This window comes from Bombus vancouverensis, unplaced genomic scaffold (assembly GCF_051014615.1).
Source record: "Bombus vancouverensis nearcticus unplaced genomic scaffold, iyBomVanc1_principal scaffold0084, whole genome shotgun sequence".
Taxonomy (NCBI): Eukaryota; Metazoa; Arthropoda; class Insecta; order Hymenoptera; family Apidae; genus Bombus; species Bombus vancouverensis.
The window spans coordinates 22,701-46,433 of NW_027468975.1; the positions used below are offsets into that span (position 1 = coordinate 22,701).

The 23,733-nt window shown below is 40.9% G+C and overlaps 1 protein-coding gene and 1 pseudogene across 1 annotated transcript; both read right to left on the bottom strand.

Moving 5' to 3' along the window:
- Positions 1 to 9,969: 9,969 nt before the first annotated feature.
- LOC143305086 (rRNA biogenesis protein RRP5-like) lies at positions 9,970 to 23,721 on the bottom strand (annotated as a pseudogene).
- On the bottom strand, positions 16,100 to 22,354 carry LOC143305082 (uncharacterized). Its single transcript, XM_076627642.1, has 2 exons — positions 20,827 to 22,354; positions 16,100 to 17,059 (listed from the first exon to the last, which is right to left on the bottom strand). Exons 1-2 carry the CDS (start codon positions 21,812 to 21,814, stop codon positions 17,040 to 17,042), a joined length of 1,008 nt encoding a protein of 335 aa, XP_076483757.1. The 5' UTR covers positions 21,815 to 22,354; the 3' UTR covers positions 16,100 to 17,039.
- Positions 23,722 to 23,733: the final 12 nt, after the last annotated feature.

Genomic DNA, 23,733 nt, shown 5'->3' on the forward strand with positions numbered 1-23,733 from the left:
ATTTAAAAAGTAATAAATTAATGTATATAACGTATTAGTAAATGTTTAATATGCGTGAGTACGTTGTTGTAGATAATTCGAAAGGACGTTGGTTGTTCGCATTTATTGATGAGTTATTATAGCTTCATAACTACAAATTAATTAATTAATTAATTACAAACTATTAAATTAATGGTTAAGAATGGAAAGATTAAAAACGCCTTTAATAACAATAACTCATCACGCTAAGTCTGTTTATCGTGTTTTGTTTTTGTTTTAGTCGTTATTTATTTTACTTTTAATTGAATAACGAGAATGGTTTTGTATTAATTTTCAACGCAACAGTATTTAATATTGGCTTCGAGATGATAATTAATATAATAGATTTAAATGGTGTAAGATTATGAAGTATGATAGAGAATGCAATTGCACACGATGGAACACAATAATACACTAACACTGCCCTTTGGGTGGCTTCGACACGATTAATACCTGCTGGATTGGCACATGAATATTAGTAGATCGATGAATTGAAGAAGATACATGTGGGTGGTAGCATTGGGGCAAGGTGAGGTTTTCTTGTCACTAGGGTCAACTGTGAGTTGATGGGATAGGGGAAATGCAAATGCAAATGCTTATATGCAATGGAGTGTAGGAAGTAGGGCTCACATAATAATTTGAACGACGTGATGAGACGCGCATGTGTCATACGGTTGCCAATAGGTAAGCGGGCCCCTTCTTTAGGGGCTTTATGATACATTAAGGAGTGGTGCCATCTACATGTATGAAGTGAAGTATTATTCAATATGAAATGGTATGTGTCAATCTGGCTAAGTGGGCCACCTGGTGGCAATGGTTAATTAGGAAAGCTTAGTAACATGTACCGAGGGACATCTATGCAGGAGGGCTCGATGTATGCTGTTACAGTGGAAACCTCATGTACCTCCGAATTAAAAAGGGTTTATCCTCCGATGAGCAAGAAAAATCATAATTATTGGCGGAGTGAACAGTCGATGAAGTTAAGAAAGGAGGTGATGACGACGAGAAGAAGAGCTAGAGAGCAATGGCGAGAGGAACTGGAGACGCGGCACAGTGGATTTAGGAGTTGCGGAAAAAGAAGAGGCAGATGAGGAAACTGATTCGAACCAACAAGGAGAAGGGTTGAAAGGAGTTCTGTGCCTCGTTGGGCAGGGATCCATAGCGAAGGGCGTACAGGGCTATCATGACGTAGCTTTTCTTAACGAGACCGAGGGGAAATATAAGTAGAACCCACGGGAGTATTAGTGTCAGCGAGGGCTTGATCACGAAGGAAGCGCTACTGGATGCCGGAGCTGAGATGAACCGGAATAAAGCGGTTGGTGTAGATGGCATACCAGGAACGGTGGTAAAAGAAATTGAAGGTTGCAAAATTACGTGTTGAACAGTGTTATCAACTGAGCACGAAGAAATTCGTTTTTCTTGAAAATGAAGCTTTATATGGAAAGATCTTATTCCACATTTTTCTCTTATTTTTGCACGTCGAATAACTTCCCTCTGCTTAATCGGTAACTAACCAAATTTACATGTTTCAAACAGATTTCCAAGATCAATTTTCTCGAAAACAAAGCCTGTTATTCTTTATATCTTTCTTGTTTTTCTTCGTACAAAACTGTTTTTCGTTTGTTCCTATTACTTGACCGGATCTTATGTTTCACATATTCTAACATACTCTATTCATATAAAAATTCGTAGTATAATAATCGTTACTTTCGATATTAAAATCATTATTAAATATTCGTTTAATTAATCTTAAAATTGTGATACAATCATAAAAAGCTACCAAAAGAATGATGTCTAGATTTTACAAGCATGCCACAAAATATATATGTCGGAGATGAAAGGACACCGGGGCCTTCCTTTGGAATTCATCGGAAAACCCTCAATATTTTAGCCTCTATAACTTAACTCGATTACAATTGTTCGAGATTTGTGATAATGAGCTTGGGCTCGTGGCGACAACCAGTCGCCGAACGTAGCAGCGGTCAAGGGATGAACGCTTTGCTTGACAAAAGTATGAGGTAATAGTATAGTTCTCCTTAAAAAGAAATAGTTGTAGCGGTACTCGACAGTAAATATTCCAACGGTTTCTGTCCCGTGGCTCGCCACACGCAGACCCTATTCTCCGGGTGCGACGATTACCAGACGTCGATGCATCTACACAGTACATGTTCAGCTAGCTTGAGGACCTGTTATAAATCTTAAGATTTAGTTAACTAGTTAAGTTCTTCAAACAGACAACCAGTCTTTATCCTAACAGTCCCTAAATCTCTAACACCTACTGCGGGAAGATACGGGAAATCTGTTTTCCTCAAGGACGACGCTTCCCGCTAGCAACTTTCTCTCGAGGGCGGTTAGCATCCTTCTTCAACCATCAACATAGAAATTAACCAATTAACAGCGACGTTCATTTCCCTCACTTTCCTAAGGAAAACTTTCCTTAACGAATCCGATTATCTCGTACCCTTAGTCACACCTCCGCAGCGTCATCGTCACAGAAGGACAGTTCCTCTACGTTCCTTGAGTAGTCATCATCTTAATTTATATCGCGCACTTTGCTCAATCGCCACCTTAACTCATCGTCTATCAGTTGTAACCGAGAATTGCGAATCGTCAAGTGTAATCGCGAGTTCTACGCAAAGTGTCGAAAGAGAGAATTGTTAATAAATATACTGTTTAAATATCTCCGAGTGTTTTTTTTTTTTTTTTTTTGGCATCTATTACGTCCTACACACTTCAAATTCACAAGACATGATCCGTTAATTTCGTGATTTCCTGTGTCTTCTACGTGACACTATCTTCCATTATTGTGTGGAAGAGAAATCGGATGATATTAATAACTTAAAAAGAAAGAAACAAAATCAAGAGAACATGGTAGTCGCCAAAAGAATAACAATTGAAAAGTTACAAGAAGTACCAAAGATAAAAAACGAAACAGAGAAAAACGAACGTGTGTTGAACGAACAGGAGAAGAAAAGATTAAACTGAAATATACCAAACCTTCCAAACAAGATTTGAGATATGCGCTTAACAATGTTAATAATGGTGACGATAACGAGCGGAAGCCAAGGATATTTGCGTATGGATTTTACTGGGATAACAACCCTGATTTAACTCTCCTCCAGCCTAAAGAGTCATCTAGCGATTGTGAAGAAAAGCCAAAACTGAGAAATAAGAAATTAAGTGCCGCTGAACGTTGAGAACAGAAAACACAGAAGGAACGTGAAGTTCGTCAAAGAGAAGAAGCGCTCGTCAATAACCAGTTATCAAATTCTGTAGATCAGTTCGACAGATTAGTTTTAGCTGATCCAGACAGTTCAATAGTATGGCTACAGTATACGGCATACCGTTTACAAGCAACAGAAATAGAGAAAGTAAGAACAGTCGCGACAAGAGCGGTGTAAACGACTAATTTCAGGGAACAGAAGGAAAAATTAAACGTTTGGAAGGCTTAGTTGAATTTAGAATCGAAATTTGGAATTCCTGACTCATTAAATGATGTTTCTCAAGAGGCAGTGAGGTCTAACGGTTCACTGAAAATATACAGTCACATGTTGGCTGTTCGTGTCGTGGCTGGCAGGCAGATGGAATTAGAAAAAACAATTAATACCATGATTGGGAAGTTTAAACATATTCCCGAGACATGATTTAATAGTGGAGAAGGATTATTAAAAATCGAGGCACATTATGCAGAGAGCATTGCAATCTTTGCCAGTATCCGAACGTAACAAGTACTTTCTCCAGGACACCCCCAAAATTTCATTTATGAAGTAAGCACACTATGAAATTAGAAATATCAACCCTTTTTGGTTATTATTATCGCACAACTTGTCTTTTACATAGTATTTCTTTTCGAAAGCAAATCTTACCATGCAAATAGGCGCAATAATTTATTCTGTGGAACTTAATGAAATATATCGTTTTATTTTAGAATGAACAGTATAAGACAGATCTATCTTCAAAATTCTTCAACAGTCTCTGATTTTTTTGCTTCACAAGCTGCAGACAACTGATCCTAAACCAGATGGAGGAATCAGCCACACCGGGGCAATAAGCAACGAGGCAACCCACGCGCGACTACATCACGAATCAAGAACATTATATCCAGAGATGAATAAACCATAGACCTATGGTACGATCCATATTTTTATGTCCATAGTCTATGACTACATTTATGAAGAAGTAGACGGTGACCGCGCGGATTTTGATTTAGCTTCTCAATTTTGGCTACTAACTATTAAAAATTTGTAGTTCGTCCAAAAATTCAAATCGTGTCTCTCTTCAAATTGATCGATGATACACTTCATACAGAGCATCACATAAATGAATCGGTAGAGATCTCGAGTCGAAACAATATAAATCTACATTATTTAATGTCTTCGTGATGCAGCATGGATTACCTCAAAAAATATGTTTAAGAAGATAGACGCAAAACATAATAACCACGAACGGGAAGTACAAAAACGAAGACTTCTTGGACAAGGGTATTTACCTGGGTACCTACAAAACCAAATTGTACAATTTCAGGCACAATTCAAATGTCGCCGAGACCTCTGAAGAAGTCAATAGCGCGGACGTGGTTGTAACGATCGATTAGCTAAAACTACTGCTGCACAATGGAGCAGTTGCGTCCCAAACGTACTAAAAGATTTTTGATTAGACATATTCCTGTTTTTGTCATTACAGAATAATCAATAAAAAGGACGCACTTGAGATCAGAGAAATTGTAAATATGTCAATTTATTATTACTTTTTTCATTTTTATCTGTATCAATATTAATAGTATTTTGTATATGTGGTAGAAAACTTTACATAACTGGACTGTTTTAGGTATTGTGTAATTAAGGTTGTATTTTCAATCAATCGCGGGGAGACGTAATCGCGCGGAAACACATCAGCGGGAGTCGTAAATTCCCGTTACGATTATAATAATCGACGTCGCGAATAGATCGATCTCCTGATTTCCGTTAAGATAATAGAGGTGGTTGAGGTGATATAGCGCTGCGATTAACAGGATTATAAACTATATATTTTCAACAAATTGATACAACGAACTTACGCCGTTGCGTATGATATATGTCGTAGACGACGATTTGGCGTATGAAGATGCGATACACATGCACAGTATTCTTTGGTAATACAGCAAGGCCCTTACAGTTGAGTTTCTTGTTGTAGTTGACGTAGCAATAGAGGAGACTGATGTTCCGATCTCATGCAATTACGGAGGAAAGCTCGGTGTGGGTGTGTTTTCTTGAACGAAGAAAGCGGATTCGTTTCTCACACTTTTCGTTAATAAGGTGAGAGTAACGATATGTGATGCCTATTGGTTTCAGTCATGTTAATGAGTGGTGAGAGGAGAAGGAAACCTCCTACCAACCTTGCTAGGGGGTGTCATTGTTTACAAAAAATCCGGAAAAAGCCGGATTTTCCGTTAGATAAATATCCACTTTTTCCGTTAGGTCACTGCCCGCAGTCTCCGTAATTTTTAAGAGCGCCTAATAAGCCTAAGGACCTTTCCAATAACCCTCTATAAACCGAAAACCTTTCTAGGCTTAAAAAGTCCTCCAGGACAAAAGGATTAACTTAAAACATGTGTTAAAATAATGACGTTAAAAAGTTAAAGTTTTATGGTGGGGCCTTAGATTTATTGAGGGCCTGTTTAATGGTGCTTGGGTTTTGACGGTCCGACAATGAAGGACGTCGCACGGATCATCTTGCGCCACGTAACATAGGTTTTGCTCACGTGATGTAATGAAATATGTGTCAAAATGTTTTATTATTTTTAATCATTTTGTACACTGCTTCTCTACATATTCTACAGCCAATTTTTACAATTTGTCCAGTAGGACATTTGGTAAAATATTATAGCGGTATACTAATATAACATGTGGGTGGCTACCCCCAGCGGGGTACCATTATCGTGTTTGTTAGGTTATGTCCTTGTGAGATCTGTTAGGTCTTCTGTTAGGTCTAGGTGAGATCTTCTTTTTATGCTTGATGTGTCGACCGTTTCCGCTGCCAGCCGGTTTGGGTGCGTTGTATTTGTTTGGGTATTCTTTCTCTGTACCTTCTTGCACTTCTGTTAATCTCCTCCTTGACCATTGGTATTCCCAGGTCTTTCCGAATGTTCTCGTTTCTAACGTACCATGGCGCGTTTACTATTGTTCTGAGTATTTTAGATTGCGTTGCCTCTATTTTGGTTATATGGCTCATTGCTGCTGTTCCCCATAGTGCTATTCCGTACGTCCAGATTGATTTTATGATCATTTTATATATTTTTAGTTTGTTTTCTATGCTTAGTTTGGATTTTCGACTTGTTAGCCAGTACATTTGTCTCCTTGCCATCTGTATTTTGTCTGTTGTTGCTTTAATATGCTGTTTCCATGTGAGTCGTGTATCTAAGTGGAGTCTTAAGTATTTGACTTGCCTTGTTTGTATTATGTGTGTGCCATTTAGTACAATGTTTGGTGGTTTCTGTTTTCGCAGTGTGAATGTAATATGGTTGCATTTATCGGGGTTTGCTTTAATTTGTTTTGCTTGAAGCCACTTTTCTATTTTTGCGATATGTTCTTGTAGTAGTGTAACTGCTGTTGCAGGGTTAGTGTGCCTGACTAGTACAGCTGTGTCATCCGCGAATGTCAGTATTTTGCTATTGTTAGTTGTTGGTATGTTGGCCGTGTATGATGTGTATAAAATTGGTCCTAGGACGCTTCCTTGCGGAACTCCTGCCTTGATTTCTTTAACTTCAGAGTATGTGTCTTTGATTTTTACTATGAAGCTTCTTAAGTATGATTTGATTAATTGGTATCTCTGCTCCGGGAACTGTTTCCTGATTGATTGAAGTAGGCTAGTGTGGTTTATTTTATCGAATGCTTTTTCGATATCCATAAAGAGTGCCGTGCAGTATTGTTTTGTTTCCAGCGCCTGTAAGATTTCATTGACGAGTCTGTGCGCTGGTTCTATTGTGGAGTGTTTGTTTCTGAATCCGAATTGGTGATCCGGTATTAGTTGATTCTTCTCTATTATGGGGTTTATCCCCAAATAGTAAACTATTTTCTCTAGTATCTTAGAGAACATCGGAAGTAGTGAGATTGGTCGGTAGGGTTTGATTTCGTGTGGGTCCTTGCCTGGTTTGGGTATCATTATGATTTGTGCCAGTTTCCAAGTTTTTGAAAAGTATTGTATTCTTAGTATTGCGTTAACTATTATTGTGATTTGTCTTATTGCTTTTGGCGGAAGGTTTTTTAAGATTTTGCCGTTAATTAGGTCGATTCCTGGTGCTTAATTATTTTTTGTTTTCTCAATTATGTTTCTGATTTCTTGTGCTGTTGCTTTGGGTATGGTGTAGTGATTGTCAGTTGGTGTACTAGTAGTTAGCGCGTCCTCGTCCGTATGGCTATTGTGGTTGCTGTTGTTGATGTTGTGTGGGGTGAATGTGTTGCATAGGTGGTTGGAAAATTCTTCAGCTTGCTCTTCGTTGCTTCTTGCCCATTCTTCTGGTTGCTGGTACCAGTTTTATTGTCTTCTTTATTTTTTTTGTGGCTTTCCATAGGGAGTAGTTGTAGTTCTCGTGAGCAGATAGTGACTCGATGAACTTTGTGAACTCGTTGTTATTGTGCTCTTTTATTTTGTCTTTTATTTCTTTTGTGAGTTTGTTTAGGTGTTTTTTGTTTTCTTTTGTTCTTTGTTTTTGCCATTTTGCTTTCGCTTTTCTTTTTTCTCTAATTTTTTCGAGGATGTCTAGTGGAACTGTTTTTGTTTGTCTGTTGGTTGTTTCAGGTATAGTGGTTGCCCTTGCTGCTTCTTGGATAGTTTCTGTGAATGTTGTTACTGCTTGATCGATGTGTTCAGGTGTTTTCAGTGGGATGTTGCAGCTGATTTTGCTCTCTATTATTTCTTTGAATATTTGCCATTTGGTGGTTTTATTGCATAGCTTCTCTGTGCTGCTGTAAAGTATTGCTTTGTTTCTGTATTCAATTATTATGGGCGTATGGTCGGAGGTAAGCTCGAGGCTGGGTGCTATGTTTAGTTTATTTGCGTTTAGTCCCTTTGTAACTGCAAAGTCTAGCAGGTCAGGTATTTTGCTCAGGTCTGTCGGCCAGTATGTCGGTCTTCCTGTGGATAATATATTGAGGTTATTGTTTCTAATGTATTTTTCCAAGGTTCTACCTCGAGGTGTAGTGATTCTTGATCCCCATAGTGTGTGCTTTGAATTGTAGTCTCCCGCTGCAATATACTTGTCACCTAAGTGTCGAAAGTACTCTTCCCACATTTGCGTTGTAGTTTTGTGTCGCGGCGGTACGTATACTGCTGACAACTGCAGTTGGTTGCTGTTAGTCTGTACGGTAACGGTGGTTGCTTGTATATGTTCCTTACTGACCTGACTGTGTAGGTGATGTTTAATGTTTTTTATTACTACTGCCATCCCTCCGTGTGCTTTCCCTGGAGGATGCTTGGTGTCGCATATGGTGTAGTGCGGTATTTTTATATAGCTTTTCATTGTGAGGTGTGTTTCTGAAACGAGTAGTATATCGATGTTGTTGCTATACAGGAATGTTTTAGTTTCTAGGGCCCTTTGTTGTTGGCCGTTAGAGTTCCAGGTTGCTATTTTAAGCGTGTCTATTTTTATTTTTTGCTCATCACGTTAGTAAGTAATTGTAACATGTCTGTTATCTGCTGTGTTTGCTGTCTGAGGAGTTCGTTTTGTTCGCTTATCATTTTTGTGAGTATTTCGGTGTTTTTTATGGAATGTTTTATTAACTCTTTGATTTCTGTAGCGTCGTTGCTGTGGTTGTTCTATTCTTGATTATCTAGGGGTGACGACCGGTTGACTATTTGCGCGTAGCTTCGGTTTTTGACGGTATTGGTGTTAGTGTGGTTATTGTTCATTACATGCTGTGTATTTGGTGCTGACATAGATTCTGTGTTGTCTTGTTGCGTGTGGAAATTGTTGTGTGTCCTGTTTCGAATCGGCGGGAAGAGTTTGCTTTGTAGTTGTTTTCTGACTACGCAGCCTTTGTAGCTGGCTTGTGTTCGCCGGGCTTCTGTTGCAGTAGTTTTTTGTGTATCCGTATTGTTGACACCGCATGCATTGTGGTATATCTTTTCTATGTCTGGGTGGCTCGACTGTGATTATTGTGTTTGAGATTTTTTTAATTTCAAATTTTTCTTTGTTGTTGCTTTTCGGTTCTAACTCTATTAGGAATAGCGGTAGTGGTTGCTTAGTGTCAAATCTGGCTAAATTGTTGATTGTTCTTACCTGGTGTCCGATCTTGGCCAATTCCTCGCATATTTTGTTTGTATTTGTTTTGGAGTGTAGACCTCTGATTACTGCTTTGCAGCTCTTGTCGGATTTGGGTTGGCAAGTGTGATACCCAGCGTTTTCTTCCTTTAGCGCTTTAGTTACTTTTCTGTAGGTTTCTGGGGTATTAGTCTGTACTTTTACCTGGTCCAGTTTGAGCTGTTTGATAGTGCAGTTTTCTTTTCCTGCCGTGCTGTTTAGCAGATCAATGAGGGGGTCTATTATTTTTGCGTCTATGTAGATTGGTGGTGGCTTGGGAGTGAGTGTTCTTGGTTTTTCTGTAGGGTCTGTGTCCATCTCTTCTGTCAGTGAGCTGAAGGAGTTTTGTGTAGGAATTTCTTGTAGCCATTGTTGACTTTCTGTTTCTGTGGTCCTCCTATCGTTTGTGTTTGTGTTTATTTTTCTTTTTTTGCTGGGAGTTACAGTTCTCCAACTTTCGTTATGTTGTGGTAGATCCTTGTTAGTATTGCTCTTTACGTCGTCTTCTTGTATTATTTCCATTTCTATTTCTTTTGTATTTGCGCAGTCCTGTACTTCTCTTGTTGTTTTAATTGGGCTCTGTTGGTCTACTGCCCTGCTTATAGTGTATGTTTCTCCTTTGTTTAGTATTCTTATTGATGGTACTTTTTCCATCCTCGATTGGTTCTGTTGCTCTACTCTTGTCGCACAATGTCGGAGGCACTATGTTTTACGTACGCATAGCTCGACCGCCCGGGCAGAACTCGTTCTTCAAAATTGATGAACTTTTTAAAGAGGATCTTTACCTTTCTAGGCGGTAATGCCTGAACAACTGCTCTCTCTAGAACTTTCCTGTAAATACAAATTATTAGAAGATAAATTCTGTATGAAATTAAAAAGACAAAATATAGTTGAAAAAATATTTTTACCTTGCTATATCAGTATCATTAGATTTAACTAGAGAATCAACATAACAAGACCATATATCCACCTGTTTCGGATAAGAACTTAGAATTTGCTCAAACAGAGTTACTGCTCTCTCTTTATTTCTGTAGTGTACATACGTTCAGATGCTGGCAAAGATTGGAATGCTCTCTGCATAATATGCCTCGATTTGTCCCTCAAACCCATTTTTAGCAACCCTTCTCCACAATTAAATCACATCTCGGGAATACAGTTAAATTTTCCAATCATGGTATTAATTGTTTTCTCTAGTTCCATCTGCCTGCTAGCCTCGACATGAACAGTCAACATGTGACTGTATACTTTCAGTGAATCGTTAGACTTCACTGCCTCTTGAAAAACATCATTCAGTGCTTTAGGAAATCCGAATTTAGACTCCAAATTCAACCAAGCCTTCCAAACGTTTAATTTTTCCTTCTGTTCCCTGAAATTAATCGTTTTCACCGCTCTTCTTGCAACTGCTCTTGCTTTCTCGATTTCTGTTGTTTGTAAATGATATTCCATATACTGTAACCATACTATTGAACTGTCTAGACTAGCTAAAACTAATCTGTCGAACTGATGTACAGAATTTGGTAACTGGTTATTGGCGAGTGCTTCTTCTCTTTGACGTATTTCACGTTTCTCCTGTCTTTTTTGTTCTCGACGTTCAGCGGCACATAATTTCTTATTTCTCAGATTTGGTTTTTCTTCTACTTCATCTTCACTATCGCAAGATGACTCTTTATCCTGAAGGAGAGTTGAGTCAGCATATTTCAAATCTTCTTCGGAAGCTTTGGTATCTTCCAGTTTAATCTTTTCTTCTCCTGTTTGTTCAACACACATTCTCTTTGAATATTCCTTTTCTAAATCTTTCTCTGGTTTTTCTCTGTTTCGTTTCCCTTTGTTTTTCATGTTTCGTCTTCCCGTAACTTTTCAATTTTTATTTTTTTGGCGAGTGCCACGTACTCTTGATTTTGCTTCTTTCTTTTTAAGTTATTATTATCATCCGATTTCTCTCTCACACAACACTTCTTTTCAAATGCAGATTTTATGACGCTGAGAGGCATAATATCGGATTTTTTGAAATTTAATGAGGTGTAACATTTAATTTTAGAATGAATAGTATAAGGTGTTAGATCTGGCAGTAAACTATTTATGTGACGACGTACAGGTATCGCAGCTAAAGTTCCGTTGCCAATACCTTGAAGGAGCATCAGGATAAACCAATTTGTCACCATTAAGATTCTACCACGTAGCAATTTACCGTCAGGAAATTGTATTTGCTTATTTTGTTTGGCACTTATTTTGGCACTTATGCATTATTAACGATAACGTGGTCGATTGGACAAGCTCGTGTACGTAATTTTTCCATATAATCGTCCCAGAAATTTTGTCCCCTATTTTTTTATTCTCAGAGTAATGATTCTTAGACACTATACCTAGCAAGTTATTCTGCAATTGAACAACCAACCAATCAGGCGTAATTTTTTCAATCTCTCCAGTAACTCTCTGCCCTAATTTGACAGATGCAATGGGTCTGTTTTTGTAATATGAATTCCTTGAAAGTTCTACTAATTTATTAAAATACAGGATCAATGGATTCAATGTATATTTTCTTTAGCGGTAATGTTAGTCTTAATTGTTGTTCTTTCCTGTTAATAGAAAATATTTTTGCCAATAAAATTTGGTTTGTGTGCAGTAGATTAAAATTACTAACGTTACTATGGGACACATATCCAAATGGCGTATATTCTGCAACTGGAAAAATAAGTCTTATACCAGTCTTATACCCATATCCTTGATCGTACAAGGTATACAGTCTCCTATTTTCAGTTTTTCAAAATTCCTGTACCTTCCTTGAGTTGCAAAAGTCCTAGTTAAAATTAAATTAGGTACTGTAGCAAATAGAAGAGCTGAAAGTGTATGACCAGGAACATATTTTGATGCTAGTAGAGCTGCAATCTCCATACAAGGTGACATGTGACCATCTAGTAAAAATCCTGTACTAACAGTTTGTCCTTTATATCTACTGACTCTTAAATATAATCCCTGAGCGGATGATTCTATTATTGTGCCCTCTACTTCTTCACCAATATCGAATGTTGCTTCTTCAACTTTTATGTCTTGATTAGCCACATTTAGAACTACTTTTCCCGAATCTGTGTTCACTGTTTGAATTTTTACCAAAATTGTTTGTCCAGCTGAATAGTTTCAATTTACGTTAGATGTTTCCAGCTCGAGGGCAGTATGTGGAATCCAACCTTTGACATCCCCGAAAAACTTTACCAATATTCCACGCTTATGTATTTGAACGATAGTTGCGTGGTGTTTCGAGTCAATTTTCGCGTCTTGTATGTTTCCTAAAATGGGCAAGTCACTCGTTATTAAAGACCTTTTCAAAGTGAGATGTACTTTTTTCGGCCTATATAAAGGAACAAGACTCTTGCTTCTACTTCTTTGTCGACTTTCAGCTTTTGTAAGGGACTTAGATCTTCGTCAGATATATGATCTGGTGGAATTTGAACATTAAATTTACCAAGTTGTACATTAACGAAATCATTCAGTTTATCAATATTTGTAATCTTTACATTTACCACGTCGCCAGGTTTAAATGTTATATAGTAAATGACAACGTACATATTTTATAAACTGGCACATACAATCGTTTAGTGTAATGGTCGGGGTATCTACGTGTACTCTCTAAGTCACAAGTTAAGTAATTGCGAAGGCATATTAAGTTGAGTTATAAGTTTCAATTCCAACGAAGTAAGAACCTAATCCTTCTCATTCGCGCAAGCGAGAGAGCGGGAATCAAAGACTAATGTAAAATAATGCCTAGCATAATGCTAATACCACGTACCATATAGTTGCTGAAACTTTTATGCTTCATACATAGACATAAACATAAATTGTTTCAATATAAATATTAATAATAAATATTAATTGAATGAATATAGATAACAATGACCACTATAGGTTTCATATATGAAGTATTAGACCGAACGAGGTATGAAATATACAAGATATAGTACTCCTTATAACATTTATAATAAAACAATCGTCTGCTCAGATTTAATTTTTTCAATTTATAAAAATATGAATTTACACAAACACTCGCACTTTACTTATCATTACTTCCACAACAACGTTCTCTTTCTAAAGTTCAGATTTTCGTAACTGCAGATAAACGTGACACCCACATAGGCACGCATCATTTTTTTGTATTCTGCTACAATAGCACTTGCTACAGTTCTGCTCGTAAAGAAATCTGACAGGCGTGTAATAGACAAAAAATCATTTATCAATAAGAGGAAGCAGTCGCGAGCGAGTCAGTTATAATTCGAGTTTCACGAGTTATTAACGGTAATTAACGGAGTTATACGAGTTATCGAGTCATATGCGAGCAATCATACACTGTTTTTACGAATACGTTTGTACGAGCGTCTCTCGACAGTACTTATATTTGTCGGAGATGAAAGAACACCGGAGCTTTTGGAATTTTGGATAATCCCGCAACATTATAACCTAGAGTCTACTATAGCTGTAATTAAACAATTGTAGTTGTTCAATCCGATTGTAATTGTTCGAGATTAGTGATAGTGAGCTTTGGCTCGAGGCGACAGTCCGTCGCCTAACGTAGTCGCGGCCAAGGGATGAACGCTTTGTCTAACAAAGGTATGGAGTAATTCTATAGCCCTCCTTAAAAGAAATATTTGTGACGGCACGCGACGGTAAACATTCCAACGGTCTCTGTCCTGTAGCTCATCACACGCAGAGCCTATTCTCCGAGTAAGATTATTGCCAGATGTCGATGCGTCTCCGCAGTACATGTTCGGCTAGCCTGAAGGCCCGTTATAAATCTTAAGATTTAGTCAACTAAAGTCCTTCAAACAGACAAACAGTCTTTGTCCCACCTACGGGAAAATAGGGGAGACCTATTTTTCAACGAGCGGCGTCTCCCACTAGCAACTTTCCCTCGAGGGCGGCTAGCATCTTTTTCTAACCACCGATATGGAGATTGACCAATTAGCAGCAACGCCAATTTCCCTTACTTTCTGAACGAAGGCTTTTCTCGACGAATCCGATGATCTCGTGTCCTTAGACACACCCCATTATAGTTTTCCTCTGTGGCATCATCAGGACGGGAAAGGCATTCTCGCTCGCGATTTCATCGATGAAAAGAGTAACCCTTTACGACCAGTGAATATTACGCGTCCAACTTAGATTTTGTGAGCACGTTCATCTATCATCCCGTCGACCGCGGTGTCACGTAAAGTCGGTACTTGTGTGGTAGTAAGAAGGCTGAGTCGTAACCCAACTACTTATTTTCCTTTATAAAACTTTATTATAAATGTTCACACTTACAAAATAATACCGACCTGGAGAAAAGGGGTTATATGAGTACAGCAACTAGAAGAAGAACAAGAACTGCCCGAGCTGGGTGAAGTCTCGGTTTATATACGTTTTGGTTTTAGGATGTTGAGGGGCTAGGTGTAGGTTATGATGTAGAAAGTGTCCGAAGGTCAGGAGTCCATGTCCTATCTCTGATGTGGACTGAGGTGCATCACAGTCTTGGTGTATGTTATGATGATAAGGTGGTGATGTATCCAAAAGTGTCCAAAGGTCGGGGGTCCATATCCTATCTCTGATGTGGACTAAGGTGCGTCACAGTCTTGGTGTATGCTATGATGATAAGGTGGTGATGTGTCCAAAAGTGTTCGAGAGTCGGCCGTCGATGTATTATCACTGATGTAGGTTGAGATGTGATTGATGTCACAGCGGAATCGTTATTGAACCTAGGATCATTGTCATTAGTTTCTCGAGTACCTAACTACCACGGTTACTTGTCCGGTTCTATAATAATCGTATTTGCACTTGTCAATGTCTTCTCTATTGCATAACGACAACGTGTAACCCAAACGAAGATTCGTTTCACGCCCCTAACCCTAATTCTAATGTAAACCCGACATATATATATATATATATATATATATATATATATATATGTCGGAGATGAAAGGAAAGCCGAAGCCCTTCCTTGGAAATTTTGGGAACATCCTCTAGTACCTTAGCCTAGATTTTATTATAGTTGTAATTGTTTAAGATTTGTAATAAGCGAGATTGGGTTCGAGGTGACAATCGGTCGCTGAACGTAGCCACGGTCACGGGATGGATGTTTTATCTAACGGAGGTCTGGAGTGGTTGTATGTGTTTTCCGAGAAATGTGGTTGTGGCGGCACGCGGCCTCGAGAGCGGGCCGAGCCACGTGTGATGTTGCCTCGGAGGTGCCGATGCAATGGGACATACATTGTATTTAGTAATCAAAACTCCAGGCGGAAACTGCCTAGCAACGGCGTTTGGAACTTTCTCGATGCTTCCAACGAGTGTGCCTAGCAACGGCGTTTGGAACCTTCTCGATGCTTCCAAACGGGTATAGAAAACAAAATGCAATCGTACAGGGAGAAAAATCTCCACGAGGCTGGCATTCTTGCGATTGCCTTGGAGAGTGATACATCGAGCGTTTTCGAGGATCGCATTTGCGTCTAAGTCAGTTTCGCTTAGTAAGGAGTTATCCCGGTGACCGTGGATTCGTTTGAACTCAAACATTGCTAATAGTATTATTTAATTTAATTATTCGTAGATCGTATTATTCATTAGGCTTAGTGTTTGTTAGACTTATTATTAGTTGTACTTATTATTTGTTAAGCTTAGTGATAGACCTGTATATACGTGTAAATAAAATCTCGGCTTTGTGAAACGATGGCTAGTCCACATGAAGAGTCGTCGCGCGCCCAAAATTCGAATCCCGATCCGACATATATATATGTCGGATCTTCACTGGGAATGGGGTTGTGGGCGTCAAATGAATCTTCTCGAGGATTAGCCATTGATACAGTACACACAGGCGTAGTTTATTGCAATGATAGAATTATTACAGTCTTAACAGTTGATCACAGCGGTTCGGCACTCGCGACGCTAGTGACGATGTTCTCGGGCTCAATAACGAATCCGCGGCCAACGGGATGACGACAGAACGTTCACACAAAGTCTAAGTCTGAAAATAATCACTGATCGCGAAGGCGTTACTCCTTGATCGATGAGATCGCGAGCGAGAATGCCTTTCCTGTCCCGATGATGCCACAGAGGAAAACTATAATGGGGTGTGTCTAAGGACACGAGATCATCGGATTCGTCGAGAAAAGCCTTCGTTCAGAAAGTAAGGGAAATTGGCGTTGCTGCTAATTGGTCAATCTCTATATCGGTGGTTAGAAAAGGATGTTAGCCGCCCTCGAGGGAAAGTTGCTAGTGGGAGACGCCGTTCGTTAAAAAATATGTCTCCCCTATCTTCCCGTAGCTGGGACAAAGACTGTTTGTCTGTTTGAAGGACTTTAGTTAACTAAACCTTAAGATTTATTACGGGCCCTCGGGCTAGCCGAACATGTACTGCGGAGACGCATCGACATCTGGCAATCATCTTACTCGAAGAATAGGGTCTGCGTGTGGCGAGCCACGGGACAGAAACCGTTGGAATGTTTACTGTCGCGTGTCGCCACGAATATTTCTTTTAAGGAGAGCTATAGAATTACTCCATACCTTGTTAGGCAAAACGTTCATCCCGTGACCGCGGCTACGTTCGGCGACTGACTGTCGCCTCGAGCCCAAGCTCATTATCACAATTCTCGAATAATTACAATCGGGTTGAATAACTACAATTGTTTGATTACAGCTATAGTAGACTCTAGGTTACAATGTTGCGGGGTTATCCAAAATTCCAAAGGCTCCGGTGTTCTTTTCATCTCCGACACGGCCATCCTGACTATCACACGTCCTCGTGTGTAACTAAAATATCGTATTTCTTACATTAGATTCGCTACAACCGACATTGTTTACGATTTAACTAAATGTCTAAGTAAGTCAAGGGTCCAGTGCAATAACAAAGTTTCGTTCGGAGGTTTGACAACAGAAAAATAAAAGAGAATAGGAATTTGTAATGTTATAATTTGTACTCAAAGTGTCAGGTGCGTTCTGTGAGTCGCCAGTCAGACCGTAATGACACAACAGATCATTTTCGATTTCGTACACTGGTGAACCTCAGTTTGTTGGATCATATTGCCACGTTGGGTGCATTACACCCAGAAAGTACGTAAGCCCACTCAACGGGTTACAACAAAAGCACGTAACCCCACTCAACGGGTTACAACAAAAGAACGTAACCCCACTCAACGGGTTACAACAAAAAGCATATCAACCCACTCAACGGGTTACAACAAAAGCACATCAACCCACTCACCGGGTTACAACAAAAGCACATCAACCCACTCACCGGGTTACAACAAAAGCACATCAACCCACTCAACGGGTTACAACAAAAGCACATCAACCCACTCACCGGGTTACAACAAAAGCACATCAACCCACTCACCGGGTTACAACAAAAGCACATCAACCCACTCACCGGGTTACAACAAAAGCACATAAAACCACTCGGTGTATTACTATGACCACAACGCAGTGTTAATGATCCTCTGAGGTCAGTGTACTTGCATCGTTATTATCACCGCCGTCGTCATCACCGCAGACGTCTAACTCAGCAGGGACGCAACCTTCTGGCATCTTTCTCAGTCTGTCGTGTCTGTCCTTATATGATCGTTTGCCGTCTAAGGTTTTTAGGGTATATCTATCTCCTTCCAAAATCTCTGCTATTACGAACGGACCCCTGAATTTCGGATCTAACTTCGTCTGGTTCCGTTCCTCGTTCTTGCGTAATACGAAATCGCCAAGGTTGAACCTAACTATTTTAGCTTTGTTTTCGTCGAACCTATCCTTATCGTATTTGGCGCTTGCTTCTATATTCTTTATCGCCTGCTGTCTTACATGGGAGATATTTACCTCTCTTTCTTCGATACTGTCGGGTAGGGATAAGCCGTAGGGTCTCGCTGTTTTACCGATTAGTAGTTCCAACGGGCTTGACTTAGTCACGCGGTTGGTGGTACAATTCAAGGCTAGTTGTATTTCCCCGATCGCGTCTTGCCAGGACCGCCCGGTGGTTTCTATTGTTGTGAACATGTTTTTTAGCGTACTCATAATACGCTCTACCTGCCCGTTGGCCCTACTAGCTCCGGTCGCAATTAAATGGAGTTTTATGTGTTTACTTTGACAAAAGTCGCGAAATTCTTTGCCCGTAAAACATCTTCCCTGATCCGCTATTATCCGGCAGGGACTGCCGAACAAAAATATAGCGGACTTAAGCGCTTTAATGGTGTTAACGGAGTCTAACTTACGGGTATGGTGCAAATATACGAACTTGGTGAAGGCGTCGACCAACACAACGACGTATTCCTTCGAATCGTTTTTACCGCTTAGTTTGCCCGTTATGTCCATATGAACCGTATGCCAAGGTATACTGGTCTTAGGTATGGGGTGTAGTTCGGCTTGTACTCTACCCGAACTCGCCTTTGAAACTCGACAAGCATGACAGTTCTCTACGAATTTGCGAACATACTTCGCCATTCCTTCGAACCAGTAATACTCGTACAGTTTCTCAAGCGTTTTATCCCAACCTAAGTGCATAATGGACTGGTGCACATGGTTAATAACAGACCACCTAAACCCTCTCGGAACGATGGGCAGGCAGAGAGTTCTACCTTTTCTCTGTATTTTACGGTGAAGGGTGCCGGACCGTAACTCATACGTATTCGCGACATCTTCCGCGAGCTCTTCGTTCTGCAATTTATCGACGATCTCGGCAATTTGTGGGTCGCGACGTTGTTCCGCTAGTAGCCAATCGTCGGAGATTTCGGTTAGGTTAATTTCTTTCTCTACGATTTTGCTAAACGTACTGCGATCCAAGTCTACGGGATTTCGCGAAAAGAAATCTACGTGGGCCATTCGTTTACCTTCCCGGTACATAATGTCGAAGGTAAAAGTTTGCAGGTAAGCCCACCATCTGTAAACCCTGTCGTTCAAGTGTACCTTACTACTGGATGCTTTCAGGGAGTTGCAATCGGTGACGACGAGAAATTCTCGTCCGTGTAAGTAATGACGGAAGTGTTTGACGGCGTTTACAACTGCTAACGTTTCCAATTCGTAGGAATGATACCTAGATTCCGCAGGGCTAGTCCTTTTGCTATAATACTCCACTACTCGATTTTTGCCTTCGACCCTGTGCATTAGAATGGCTCCATATCCTTCCGAGCTAGCGTCCGTATGTAGTTCTATGGGGTAATTGGGGTCAAATATCATCAGAACCGGCGCGTCAGTCAGGACGGAAATTACCTTTTGTCTTATCTGTTCGTGCCTATCCGTCCAAGGTATATTCTTGTTACTCGAGGTAAGTGCGTACAGGGGTTTCATTACTTGTGAAAATTTGGGAACGAAGCTTCGGAAATAAGAGGCCAAACCTATGAATTGTCTAAGTTGTGTGACGGTCGACGGTGCAGGTAAAGAACTCAAGGCTTGTATTTTACCCGGGTTTGGACGGACTTCTCCGTTACGGATTACGTATCCCAAGTAGAGTACCGATGTCTTTAAAAAGGAGCATTTCGAAAAGTTAAAGGAGAATCCGGCTTTCACGAGGGTATCTAATACGGTGCTTAACCTTTCTAGAGCTTGATCGATTGAGTCGGCGATAATTAGGACGTCGTCCAAGTAAACAACAACGAACGAATACGCGAGGTCGCCTAAGGCGTTGAGAATGGCCCTTTGGAAAACGGATGGTGCGTTTTTCAAACCGAACGGCATAGTCACGTATTCGTATTGCCCGTCGGGTGTAACGAACGCCGTATATTCCGTCGAATTAGGATGAATGGGAATTTGATGGAATCCGCTGGCCATGTCCAGGCTAATGAAGTATCTCGCCTTCTGCAATCTCGCGATTTGATCCGCGATGAGGGGTAGGGGATACCGGTCCGCGACCGTATTTTTATTTAGTGCCCGAAAATCTACGCACAGTCTATCTGAGCCGTCTTTCTTCTTTACAAGTAAGACAGGGCTCGCGAACGGCGAGCTGCTCGGCCTCACGATTTTTGCTCTAATTAACTCGTCTATTCTCTCACGCACTATCCTACGCTCTTCTTCGCTAAGTCGGTAGGGGCTTCTTTGCACGGTAACATTAGGATCGATTAACCGTATTTCTAACTGGCCCGTGCTTACGCGAGTACGTGGGAAGCCCGTAATGAATGAATCTTTGAATTTCTCGAGGACAGAAATTAACCGACTTTTATCGTTGCCAACTACGTCAGTGTCAACCGCATTGATATTGATCTCGTCCTCGGAGGTTTTACTACAGGCATTAATAGTCTTCGTTTTACAAATATCGACGCTATTCCGTGTAATAGTTACATCAAAACCCTGGCTTAAGATCTCGCGGCCAATCATGATATCATAATGTAAGTGACTATCGGCCAGAACGTGGAAGGTTATCTCCAATGTAAAACAGTTAATGCGCACCGTAGATAAGATCTGGGAGGTACTCTTAACGCAGGTGTTTCCTATTCCTCGCATAACTACTATATCTGTTGTTCTCCTTCCGGAGAATTTCGGAGCGACAGATTCTCTAATTAATGAGCACTCGGCTCCGGAATCGAAGTAAAATGGGAACGACTCACCCAGATGACTTAGACTACCGGCTGGGGACTCCACCACGCAGGAGTTGACTTTACGCTCATCCTTGAGGCCTGGTCTACCGTCCCGTCGTGCCGGGCAGTTAGGTGCGATATGGCCTTCCGCATGACACCTGTAGCAGACCACCTTGGACGGTGCGGCCGGTCGGTTTCCTTCCTGGCGTCGTGCATCCCTCTGTTGTTCGCCCTGCATCCTCTTGCGGCAGTCCTTGATTCTGTGTCCGAGAGTACCACAGTAATGACACCTCGTCTGGTGGCCCGATAACTTGCGTCGCTTAGCTTCGGGTTCCGCCGGTGCATATCTCGGCGAAGATGTCGACTCTTCTTCGTAACAAAAGGGTCGCATTTCGCTCAGGAATTGGTCCTCCGTTCTGATATCGCTCGTGAGGGCCAGTCGTTTAAGACGTTGGTCGTGTGGAATTAATATGTAGAGAGTGACAGCGTTAAGTATTTCGTCTAGCGTAGAATGTTGCCACCGCATCTGCAGGAGGGAGCGGACACGGCCGGCAAACGCCCCCGTGGATTCGCCCGCTCCCCGCGGTTCCCTGGATACCTTGATTAACGATGAGGACGTCGTCTCTCGGCCACCGAACTGTGTAAGGAATCGTTCCTTAACTTTAGGCCAAGTAATTTCTCCGTTTCCCGTTGTTCGCGCCAGCCAATGTGCTGCAGAACCCTGTAGAGAGTCACTTAAGGCAGAGTATAGCGCGCCACCTCGCAGGGGGTTGTCCTCCATGGCCATACTAACAGCCGCGCACCACGCGGCTGGGTCGGCGCCTGCGACTTCTGGGTTAAAATGTGGGAATTTGGTGATTCCCGTATTTGGTCGTTGCATTAGCGTATGCATCAGGTTGCTCATGGTAGCGACCTGCCCTTCCAGCGTTCGCAACCGTTCGAATCCCACTTCTGATGTCGGATCTTCACTGGGAATGGGGTTGTGGGCGTCAAATGAATCTTCTCGAGGATTAGCCATTGATACAGTACACACAGGCGTAGTTTATTGCAATGATAGAATTATTACAGTCTTAACAGTTGATCACAGCGGTTCGGCACTCGCGACGCTAGTGACGATGTTCTCGGGCTCAATAACGAATCCGCGGCCAACGGGATGACGACAGAACGTTCACACAAAGTCTAAGTCTGAAAATAATCACTGATCGCGAAGGCGTTACTCCTTGATCGATGAGATCGCGAGCGAGAATGCCTTTCCTGTCCCGATGATGCCACAGAGGAAAACTATAATGGGGTGTGTCTAAGGACACGAGATCATCGGATTCGTCGAGAAAAGCCTTCGTTCAGAAAGTAAGGGAAATTGGCGTTGCTGCTAATTGGTCAATCTCTATATCGGTGGTTAGAAAAGGATGTTAGCCGCCCTCGAGGGAAAGTTGCTAGTGGGAGACGCCGTTCGTTAAAAAATATGTCTCCCCTATCTTCCCGTAGCTGGGACAAAGACTGTTTGTCTGTTTGAAGGACTTTAGTTAACTAAACCTTAAGATTTATTACGGGCCCTCGGGCTAGCCGAACATGTACTGCGGAGACGCATCGACATCTGGCAATCATCTTACTCGAAGAATAGGGTCTGCGTGTGGCGAGCCACGGGACAGAAACCGTTGGAATGTTTACTGTCGCGTGTCGCCACGAATATTTCTTTTAAGGAGAGCTATAGAATTACTCCATACCTTGTTAGGCAAAACGTTCATCCCGTGACCGCGGCTACGTTCGGCGACTGACTGTCGCCTCGAGCCCAAGCTCATTATCACAATTCTCGAATAATTACAATCGGGTTGAATAACTACAATTGTTTGATTACAGCTATAGTAGACTCTAGGTTACAATGTTGCGGGGTTATCCAAAATTCCAAAGGCTCCGGTGTTCTTTTCATCTCCGACATATATATATATATATAATTAATTAAAAAGGGGGAAATATAATTCTGTAATATCGTAGAATAGCTTTGATTGAAGATCGGCTGAAATTAGAAAACACCGTGTACGTCGTCTTTTTGTAGTTTGTTTACATCCAAGAGCGCCTAGTAACAGTGACGCGAGAAAAGATAAACAGCGTCAAAACAGAAGTACGGTTTCATATTTCAAGGAGTGGCAATCGAGAGGCCAGAGCATGTGAGCCAGAAAGTGTGTGCGTGTGCGTGTGCGTGTGCGTGTGTGTGTGTGTGTGTGTGTGTGAGAGGACGAGAGCAAGAGCGAGCACGACCGAGCAGGAATGCATTGGCGAGGGTCAGAGTTGATCGAGACGTCGAAGCATAGAGTCGTTAGAATTGTCGAGTGTTAGAGTTGCTAGTGAGAGAGAGAGAGAGAGAGAGAGAGAGAGAGTTACCAAATATAAAAAATACGAGCGTTGCATTTAGTTTTCCTGTTAATCAAACATCGTTTCTCTGTCTAACTAATATCTGTATTTTCAATCCATTATTAATAAATTATAATTAATTGGACAAAATTACACCTTTAATATATTCCGATATTACATTATCGCGATGTAATATTTATCATGCTTATTTTGTACGTAAAACGAATCGTTGGAATATTCCCGAAGCTAACGAAGCATTTCCCAAAAGTTAAACCGAAGAAATTAACGCGAATAGTTAAGTGAAATGTTTCCATTAACTTGCTGACCAACCGGCAAATAAAAAATCATAAAAATTGTTTCAATGTGTTGAGGTCACGCATAACTTCTTTTTTCATTGACGATTACCAAACAGGTAAAATTTCGAAATTGTACGAAGGCCACGTGACCAGATCGTATTGGAATTTGAAGTGCATGGAAAAAGACAACTCGAAGTACAAACCTTGAGCTGTACTACTCGAAGTACAAACGTGAACTAATGGATGCAGAAAAGCAATTAACGCCAAACATCCGAACAGCATCTTGGAGCCC